Source organism: Dipodomys spectabilis, unplaced genomic scaffold, assembly GCF_019054845.1.
Source record: "Dipodomys spectabilis isolate Male_0828 unplaced genomic scaffold, ASM1905484v1 ptg000001l, whole genome shotgun sequence".
NCBI lineage: Eukaryota > Metazoa > Chordata > Mammalia > Rodentia > Heteromyidae > Dipodomys > Dipodomys spectabilis.
The window spans coordinates 943433-953978 of NW_024870678.1; the positions used below are offsets into that span (position 1 = coordinate 943433).

Sequence of the window (10546 nt, forward strand, 5' to 3'; positions counted from 1 at the left end):
CCTTGCATATACTTACATATACATGTTCTTCTACTAAGTCTTGTCCTTAGCCTAATTCCATTACCTTATGTGATAGATGCATACATGCATAAGAAGAAAGTCGGTATAGCACTGATTGCTCATGACTATATAATCCTAGCTACTCAGGAGGATGAGATCTGAGCATAGTGGTTCAAAGCTAGCCCAGGCAACAAAGTCTATGAGACTCTTATCTCCAGTTAAGCATTAAAGAAGCCAGAAGTGGAGCTGTGGCTTAAGTGGTAGAGCACTAACCCTGAGCAAAAAACCTCAGGGACAGCACCCAGGCCCAGACTTCAACCCCTGGGACCAAAACAAAGTAGAAAAAGAAAAAAGTCAAAAAAACATGTCATTATTTAACAATACTTTTGCACTACAGTTAGTAGGATTATGTGGGACTTTCACTTCTTTCTATTTTGCTGACCTATAGCTTTTAGTTTTTCCCAAAACATAGATCAGTTGCACACAAAATGTTGGATAACAGCCTCCAGGATCTTAGAACGTTATTTACAAAACCAGACAAAATTCAACATCTCATTTGTCACCACCAACATACTTACATAATATGGTTCTGCTTCCCTTTCAGTTATCTCATCCTGGTACAGAGTGAAGCAAGTTGGAATTCGTCCAAACCACACATCTCGAAGTACATCTTTGTCATCTGTCATTCTTCCAGTGGTTAAAGCAGTACATATAGGCTAAATTCTTTCTTCAATCAAAGCCAAACTGAGAATAAATGAAGAGCATTAGTCAGATCCTTGCAAGTATGAATGAACCTGGTATAAAATGGAAGTTTATATTAAGAACTGAATTGAAACCCCTTGGTAAAACTATTTAAGAATAATTTTTAAAATGTGTGTATGAAGAAAATGAATGGAATAAAAATTATTCACTTCAAAAAATCTGGAGCTGGGAGTGTGTTTTACTGGTAGAGTGCTTGCCTAGCATGCATGAAACCCTGGGTTCGATTCCACAGTACCACATAAACAGAAAAAGCCAGAAGTGGCTCTGTGGCTCAAGTGGTAGAGCGCTAGTCTTGAGCAAAAAAGAAGCTTAGACAGTGCCCAGGCCCTGAGTTCAAGCCCTAGGACTGGCAAAAAAAAAAAAAATTGCGTGGGCCAGATCAGTGGCTCATACTTGTAATCTTAGCTTCTCAGGAGGCTGAGATCTGAAGCCAGCCCAGTCAGTAAAGTCAGTGAGATTATTATCTCCAATTAACAACCAAAAAAAGCTAAAAATGGAGTTGTGGCTCAAGTGGTAATAGAGTGCTAACCTTGAGCACAAAAGCTCAGAAACAGCACCCAAGGCCCTGAGTTCAAGCCCCGAGATGAGTACACACACAAGAAAATCTGTACAATTGGTGGGGCCATGGTGACTAATAATACCTATAATCCTTGCTACTCAAGAGGCTGAGATTTGAGGATCACAGTTCAAAACCAGGCTAGGCAGGAAAGTCTGTGAGACTCTTACTGTCAATTAATCACCAAAAAGTGAGAAGTGGAGCTGTGGCTCAAATGGTACAGTGTTAGTCTTGGAAAAAAGTTCAGGGATAGCACCCAGGCTCTGAGTTCAAGACCTACTTCTAGCTCAAAACAAAACAAAAACCTACATGACTGAGCAGGCAGAGTAGAACAAATCAATAGTCCCAGCTCTCCAGGAAGCTGGACAGCTTGAGTCCAGGAGTCTGGGGCTAGCTTGGGCCATTTGAAGCCCCATCTCCTTAAAAAAATAAATGGGGGCCAGATGGCAGTGGCTTACGCCTATAATCCTGGCTATTCAGGAGGCTGAGATCTGAGGATCATGGTTCAAAGCCAGGCCAGACAGGAATGTCAGTGAGACTTGAATTAATGTCAGTGAGACTCCAATTAACCACCAGAAAACCAGAAGTGACGCTGTGGCTCAAGTGGTAGAGTGCTCACCTTGAGGGATAGCGCCCAGGCCCAGAGTTCAAGACCCATGACCCACCAATAAAAAAGTCAACATTTCAAACTTCATAGGCAAAGCTTGGTGTTCTGGTTCATACTTAGAAGCCCTAGGCAACTTAGGGAGACTGTATCAGAAAGTCTATGTAAACGTTCACTACATAATCAAGTAAATCAAGTAAAGCACAATCAAAATACAACTATACTTGCATCAACTTTTCAAGCCCAGAAGTCTTATACTTTACCTAAAGAAAACCTTTTACCTATGTCCTATGATCCTCAATAGCCCAACTCTAAGTAGTACTGGGGATTGAACACAGTTTCTCAGATAAACTCTACCTCAAGAGCCACTACCACTTTCAGCTTTTTGGTTTGGTAGGTGTTTTCTCTTTTTCTTTTTCTTTTTTGGTGCTGGTCCTGGGGCTTGAACTCAGGAACTGAGTACTGCCCCTTAGTTTTTCTTTTTTTCTTTTTTTTTTTTTTTTTTGGGGGGGGGGGGTCCGGTCGTGGGGCCTGAACTCTGGGCCTGGGCGCTGTCCCTCAGCTCTTCAGCTCAAGGCTAGCGCTCTACCACTTGAGCCACAGCGCCACTTCCAGCTTTTTTTTTTCTTTTTGGTTATGTGGTGCTGAGGAATCGAACCCAGGGCCTCATGCATGCAAGGCAAGCACTCTACCACTGAGTCATCTTCCCCCAGCCCGTGCCCCTTAGTTTTTTTTGTTCAAGGTTAGTGCTCTACCATTTAAGCTCCACTTCTAGCTTTTTGGTGGTTAATTGGACTTTACTTCCCAAGCTGGCTTCCAACCTTAAATCTTCAGAGCTCAGCCTCCTCCATATCTAGGATTACAGGTGTGAGTCACTAACACCCAGTTTGGTTTAGTGTTTTATTTCTGAGATAGGGTTTTGATAATTTTGCCAGGGCTGACCTCAACCTCCCTAGTAACTGAGATTGTAGATGTGCAAATGCACACTACATTCAGCTAGAATTAGAGTTAGCCAGCTCTTATCTCAACCAATAAATAGCTGGGCATGGTGGTACACTTGCTTTTCTTTGTAGAGTCTGCCCCCAAAAGAGATAAGAATGGACTTAAAGGAAATAAGATCACCCAATAGGAGTGTTTAAAGTCTTACATTCCAGCCACATTCATCAAAATTCTACAGTATGATTTTTAGGAATAAAAACTATTTACAATGGGATTATGTTCTAAAAGATACTTAAGTTAAAAATATCGAAGTTGAAAATGTTCCTACTATAGCTAATCTACTGAACACATCACGGCTAAGCAATACAGTACCTTCATGATCCCATAGTGTCTGTGAGCTGCACTTGCTGCAGCTGCCAGGTATCACAAGAGCACCACACACAAATGGCCAACCAGGAAAAAAAATCAGAATTCAAAATGCCAAGAACATGTAACTGTGGCTGGGTCTGTTTAAAGGCACAAAGGAAAATGGGGAAGGGCAGAGGACAAATAAAATGGAAATATATAATGTCTGTGCATGAAGACAGCATAAGGAAACTCACCAACAGGTTTTAAATAGGTGGTAGAAAAGACCAGGAAAGAGAAAGCAATAGATGAGGTTAATCTAATTATATGATTATGTGAAATGCCATGATAAGACTCCTTTGTATACTCAACAGGTGCTAAAAAAAAAAAAAAGAATTACAATAAAGTAAAACAAGCTATACGCTACACACCAGCAGGAGTGGAAAAGGCCAAGAAGGAAAAAGCCAACAAAGACGATAAATGAGAAACAGGGTGAATAAGGAACAAGATGAAGGATGAAGTTCTTTATATGAATTATGAAAATAGAAAAACGAAACCTGTTAAAATTGTTTTAAGAGGAGGAGGAATGTAGGCTACAGAGGGGGTTGATCAAGATACCTTGTTTAGATGGACAGATGGAAAAGTCTCAATGAAACTTCCCTTTGTATAACTAATCTATCTTAATAAGTCTTTTAAAAATTCTCAGTATGATTTCTACTGTATCTGTATTGCTTTCACATAATGATTCAGTCATCAGTGAGTTAAAAAAAAATCCTAAATTGAAGACAGATGCTTCCTGAATGAATGTCCTATTTCTGCATCCAATTCAGGGTTACCCAGTTGACATTTGTTATATATTCCAAGCAGGGTAAAATATCATCTATAAAGACAAGAAATGGGCAATGACATCATCTGTCAACTTTTTTAAAATTTTGAGTTAGGTAGAATAGTAATCAAATAGCTGATATTATAACACATTTTAATATCACACATGATCTTAGGCAAGTCACTTCACTGAGCCTCAACCTACTTTACCAATGAAAATGAATACAACCTACTTTACCAATGAAAATGAGTCACAAAGTTGAAAAAAATATGCATTTGATATAAAATGCAAACAATTCTTGCTTTTATGTCATTATCTGTAAAAATTCATTCCAGTATATCATATATCAGCTCTTTGGTTTGGGGGGTGTTTTCTGTTTCTCTTTTGCTCTTTTGATGCTGGTCCAGGGGCTTGAACTCAGAAACTGAGTTCATTTGGGGGGAGGGGGTCCTCAGTTTCATCCACCAAGCCTAGAGAATCTAAAAAGGTTTGATTAACTAAAAAAACAATCATTTGGTAGCAATACACAAGAGGAGAGCCTCATTTGGGGAGGGAAGGGAAAAAACAAAATGTTTAAATAGGGTTATAGGTTGACCCACTGCAACAATGAGATGTACAAGACACTATGTTGAAATACAAACTTTACAATTTGGGGCAAAGTGTAGTTGAGAAGGTGAGAGGGAAGGGATGGTAGGGGAAAAACAAAGGAGAAGGCAACAATGCTTGATAAGAAATATACCTTGCTCATGTAACTGTAACCCCTCTGTACAGTATTTTCACAATAAAAAAACTTATTTAAAAAAAAAGAGGAGAGCCTCAAGTTAGACTATCTTGGAAGTAATTTCTGCAACTAAGTGCTCAATCTAGAATGGTCCTAGTGAACTGTTATGAGATGAGTCTTTCAAAGAAAAAATTGATGTTTGTAAAGCATGAAGAATGAAGACAGTGGGCTATAAGGTAAAGCAGGCTTTTAAGTCAAACTGATAGGGGTTTAAACTCTGACCTATTAGTTGTATACCCTAGAACAACAACCTGTCCTTTCCAAATCCTATATCATGAAGTATGCAGACAATTCTAGTTTTCAATCAATAATTGTTTGCACTAAGTAGTCTCCTTGTGCTTCCAAGGCAGGTATGCCTTGGCAGGTATGCTCCTTCCCTCTTTTTTGGTGAACTCTTTAATCTTCTCTTGAACTACTGCTAATCTTTTAAGAGCTTAATATCAGCTCCTTGGGCAGCTTTCCCCTAAGCAGCCTCTAGTCTAATTACTTTAGTAACCTATACTGGAAAGCATAGCAGTTATTATATCAGTTATGTCTCTTGCCTCTCTCCTCTTTGAACTGTGAGTTCTTTGATAGCAAAGACAAAAATTAAATCAGATCTACCTTATCTCCAATTAACAATTAGCAAATATTAGGCTTGGCAAGTTTTGTTAACTAAATATAAATAAAATCCCTACTTTTGGTAATAAATATAATCCAAACTACCTAAAAAATAATTTTACTTAATCAGTACAATCACACTTTAATTTCAGCAAAGTTATTTAGTTATTTAGAAAGGTTTCCTTACATACATTTACAGCATTGTCCCCACCAATTGTCAGGGTACAGAAACCTATGATGCAGACCTCCACAAATAAGCTGTTTGAGGATAAAGGCTTCCTAACTGGAATATTCTATTTCTGCATCCAGTTCAGGGCTTGTGCTAGTTAGGTGGCCAATTGACATCTGTTAACCAATTAATCATTCAAACCAGAATAAAAATGTACAAGTAAGCTGGGCGCCAGTGGCTCATGCCTGTGATCCTAGCTACTCAGGAGAGTGAGATCTGAGGATCGAGGTTCAAAGCCAGCCTGGACGGGAAAGTTTGTGAGACTCTTATCTCCAATTAACCACCAGAAAACCAGAAGTGGTAATGTGGATCAAAGTGGTAGAGTGCTAGCCTTGGGCAAAAAAGCTCAGGGAGTGTGGCGCTGTGGCTCAAGTGGCATAGCTCTCATCTTAGCTGAAGAGTTTAGGAATAGCGCCCAGGCCGAGTTCAAGCCCCACAACCAACAACAACAAAAAAAGTGTAAGTAAGCTTTCTATATCACCTACCAAGAAAAGTCAACAACAAAATCCACAGCTACCTAGAAATTTCAAAATATAGATTAGAGTAAGTTTGTAAGCAACTAAAAATAATAGTAAGTGCTGGCTGTTTTTAAAGTTAAACTGTTGTGAGTAGTCTATATACCTACATTTCCCTAATCCAGCAACATTCCCAAACTTCCACCAGCATTACGGCTTATTTTCTTGTTCCTCAAATCTCCAAATAACCTTCCCCACCCACTCACAGCTAAAGACCTTGCTTTCAATTTCATTTCATCCTATTTTACTTGTCTGCAGAGGGGGAGGGGATGGAACTGGTAAATTCCCTAAACATTGAGTGCCCCAGGGCTCAGTCCTTGAGACACGCCCATGGAGATTCCCCAGGCTATATTATAAACACCATTTATACATTTACAGTTCCCATTTACATCCTTACATCCTCAGCCCAGAGTAGAGCTTGCTTTACTTTGTACACCACTACACACAGACATAGCAATCGGAAAATTCAACCTGTGCAAAACTGGAAATGGAATTTCAGAACTTCCTCCCCCCTCTTCCCTATTATTCTGTTGTCCTCCCTATTTCACTAAGTGGTAATTCTACTCTTTGGTTTCCCAGATCACAAACAGTCTGCTCAAACTATTCCTTTGCAGTAGACTGCTCCACCTTAGAAACAAGTCAACTGCCTTATCAGTTGGGACCATCTCTTGAGTTACCACCCTAATCCAAGTCACCTTGACCTTTAAACTGGATAGGCAAAGGCCTAGTACCAGCTCTGGTGTTAGCACTGCAACAGTCAATATAGCAATCTGATCTTTTTAATATCCTAGATTTAAACTACACTCAAGACCTACCTCAATCAAAGCAAAAACAGCTCTGAAAGCTTACAAGTGTCTACACAATCTTGCCCTATTTCTACCAGTGTATCTACTTCCCTCTCCACTAGCTCATTGTTTTCCAGCCAAATTGTTTTCCAAACAAATTTGAGGAGCAAATAAGCTTGTTTGCTCCACCTCTGGGCCTCTTTGGTAGAGCTGTGGCTCATTCCACTTACAGCTTCACCACTTTTAGGTTAGGTCTTCCACTGAAAAGTCTGTTTCTATGGCCACCACTTGACCTCCCACCCACCATCTAACATATACTTTTTTTTTTTTGGTCGGTAGTGGGGTTTTAACTCAAGGGCTGGGAGCTGTCCTTGAGCTTTTTCCTTCACAGACAGCTTCTACCACTTTGAGCTACAGCTCCATATCCAGTTTTCTGGTGGTCAATTGGAGGCAAGCATCTCACAGACTTACCGACCAAGGCTGGCTTTGGAACCCCGATCCCGAGATCTCAGCCTCCTAAGTAGCTAGGATTACAAGCCTCAGCCAACAGTGCCCGGCTTGACAGGTACTTTTTGATTCAATGCTTTCTCTTCCTCATCTCCAAAGTGAACTTCAGAGTGACATACTGTTCGATTCACACGACACACAGTAAATACTCAGTATTTGTTATTCAAAACCACACCTGATGTGTATTCACTATCTTAAAAGTCCACATCCATACAGCTCCTTCAGTTCATTTTTTTCCCAATTAAGATAGACTTAAATCTAGTGTAAAATCCCTCTCACTACCCTAAAGCCCACCCTTATTTTCAAAATTCAACTAACTACTCCTGGTATTAAATTACTTCAGTCATAATCCAGTACTCAAGCCTCAAGGACTGGAAAGATTTATCAGGTGAACTCTGGAAGGTCTTGGAGGTTCAACTGCTTCTTGATAAAGTCTCTAGGTTCTGATTACTGAAAGTATGCAGTGCTTTCTCGCCCTTCAGAAAAATCGAGAACCACCCAGTTCCTAGATTCCTTCTCGATGGCTGAGGAGTGTAAAAACAATCCAAAGTATAACTAACGACTGCGAAAGTGCTTTAGCAACAGAAAATGGCTTTGGTCGCATCAAATCTTATTATGAACATGAGATTTCAGAAATACCAAGGTGAGGATAACATTTCCTCATCTCGTATAAAATCGAAATGCCCAGGGAAATGTTTGAGTAACGACTTGAATTAATATTTGAACTGTCGAGCCAGGCACTCAACCTCCCTACCTTAGAAAGACACTGACACGCTGCCCAGGACTGACCGCACAAGGCCGGGCCAAGGGCTCCGGAGGCGGTGCCCGGAGACGCTCCGACAGCGCTACCCGGGGTGTCTCTTCCCACCTCCCCACCGTCCCCTACCGGGACCCCGGCCCGTGACCCCTGACCCGGCGTGCGCCTCACGCCCGCGCTCCAGCGCGCGCACACACACCTTCTCCGAGCGCCGGCTCCTTCTCGCTTCCCGCACCGGTGAAGTGGCACCGTCCCAGCACTGCCTGCTTGACCCACACAGTCCTGCAGAAACACGGAGACTAGGAGTCCGGGGAGCTCGCGCAGCCGCAGGAAAGCACCAGCACCGAGGTCCGAGCGAATCCCGCTGTACTTCCGCCCTCCGGTTCTCAGGGACTACAACCGGCGTCGACGCCGCGGAATCCTGGAAGCCCACCGCGAATCCAGTCACCCTGGACGCCCGAAGATGACGTCACGGGACCCCACGTGGCCTGCGCTCCGCCCTCGGAGCCCGGCCCAACCCCGCGAGGCTCCCGCCGCTCTCGAGCATGCGCAGATCAAGCGGGGTGTCGGGCGCTGTCGGGTAATGCGGAACGTCCCCAAAGACTGCAGGCTTTTCCCTGACCCTGGTCTAGTGCCAACACGTGGTCAGTGATGTTTAGAGGGGTTGAGGTAACATAACAAAGCGGTGTTTTGTTGTTGTTTTGTTCTTGTGCCAATCCTGGGGCTTGAACTCGGGGTCTGGGCGCTGAGCCCTTCTGCTTTTTTGGCCACAGCTCTACTTCCGGTTTTTTGCTGGTTAATTGGACCTGAGAATCTCACGGGACATTTCTCCTGGGTGGGTTGGAATCGGGATCCTCCGATCTCAGCGGGAACCACCAGCATCAGGCAGAACAGCATTAAAAAAAAATCCCAAGACGTTGCCTTCCCTGAGCCTTAAATCTCCTCATCACAAAATACTTGTGTAAAGTAAAACCTTAACTTTCAAAATGCTTTGACATGGGCGTCCTCAGTTAATCCTTCAATTTTATTTTTCTTTTAGAATTATGGTACAATAGCTGTATTTAATTGAAGGCTGAGTACTGAACCCCACACCTATCCAGAAGTGTCTGTCTTTTTCTTACTGTTTGTGAAGCAATTAATAAGCTTCTAAAGAGTATTTAAATTAGGTCTATCCAGGAGTCTTACTAGGTACTTAAGGTGTTTCTGGGTTTTGTTTTGTTTTTTGTTTGATGATCGTGGGGCTTGAACTCTGGACCTGGAAGCTGTCCCTCAGCTCTTCAGCTCAAGGCAAGGGCTCTACCACTTGCGCCATGGCGCTACTTCCGGTTTTTGGGATGCTCTGTATGCTAAGTAAATACTGGCAGACACTCAGAACAGGTTCTGACAGATAAGGAAAACCTTGGTCTCCAGCTTCCTGAGTGCTGGCATTATCGACCTGCTCCACCATGCCTAGCTGGCACTACAGGATTATTTAGAATCTTTCTGAAAGTTGTCTAGCTCAATGACTTTCAAATGGTTGGTTACTATCCACAGTTAGGGGAGCATAGCTAGCATCATTTTAAATGAAATAGTAATTGAAAATATAAACACAGTTCACATAGGTAAAAGGTAAATATTGTTTTCTAAAATGTTTGCTTAAGTATGTATGTAGTATCATTGGGTAAGACTTTGAAATATATATCTTGCCAGGTTCACATCTATAATCATAGCTACTTAGGAGCCTGAGATGAGAGGATCACAGTTGGAAGCCGACTTGAGCAGGAAAATCTGGGGACCCTTCAATTAACCAGCAAAAAGCCAGACATGGAGGTATGGCTCAAGTGGTAGGGTGCCAGCAATACTGGCACAAGAAAGAAAATGTTAGCCCCAAGGTGTGCATTTGCTGGAAATGTACATTCATTATAAAATTCTTTCAGTTAATCCTAGCTACTCTGGAGGCTGAGATCTGAGGATCATGGTTCAAAGCTAGCCCTAGGCAGGAAAGTCTATGATAGACTCTAATCTCCAATTAACCTCCATAAAACCAAAAGTGGTGCTGTGGCTCAAAGTGGTAGAGCACTAGCCTTGAGCGCAAAAGCTCAGGGACAGGGCTGAGAATGTGGCTTAGTGGTAAAGTGCTTGCCTAGCATAACTGAAGCCCTGAGTTCAATTCCTCATTACAGTTAAAGAGAAACTTCAAGGACAGTGCCCATGCCTGAGTTCAAGCACCAGGACAGGTGTGTATGTGCGTGCACACATGCACACACACACACACACATACACACACACACACACACACAAGCTCAGGGACAGCACCCTGGCTCTGGGTTCAAGCCCTACCACCTACCAAAAAAAAATTCT

The 10546-nt window shown here is 42.2% G+C and overlaps 1 protein-coding gene across 2 annotated transcripts in view; it reads right to left on the bottom strand.

Annotated features, from left to right (window-relative positions):
* The window catches only part of Atg5 (autophagy related 5), a 79340-nt gene extending 70670 nt beyond the window's left edge, over window positions 1-8670 (bottom strand). The window contains exons 1-2 of one of the 2 annotated variants that reach the window (XM_042665601.1): window positions 8406-8670; window positions 579-744 (exon numbers count right to left, since the gene is read on the bottom strand). In XM_042665601.1, coding sequence (XP_042521535.1) covers window positions 579-686 — 108 coding nt within the window. In that variant the 5' untranslated portion in view covers window positions 687-744; window positions 8406-8670. Of the gene's footprint in view, window positions 1-578; window positions 745-8405 lie in introns of those variants that run through there. The other variant, XM_042665641.1, reaches the window with a different exon arrangement.
* Between the last annotated feature and the right edge of the window lie 1876 nt (window positions 8671-10546).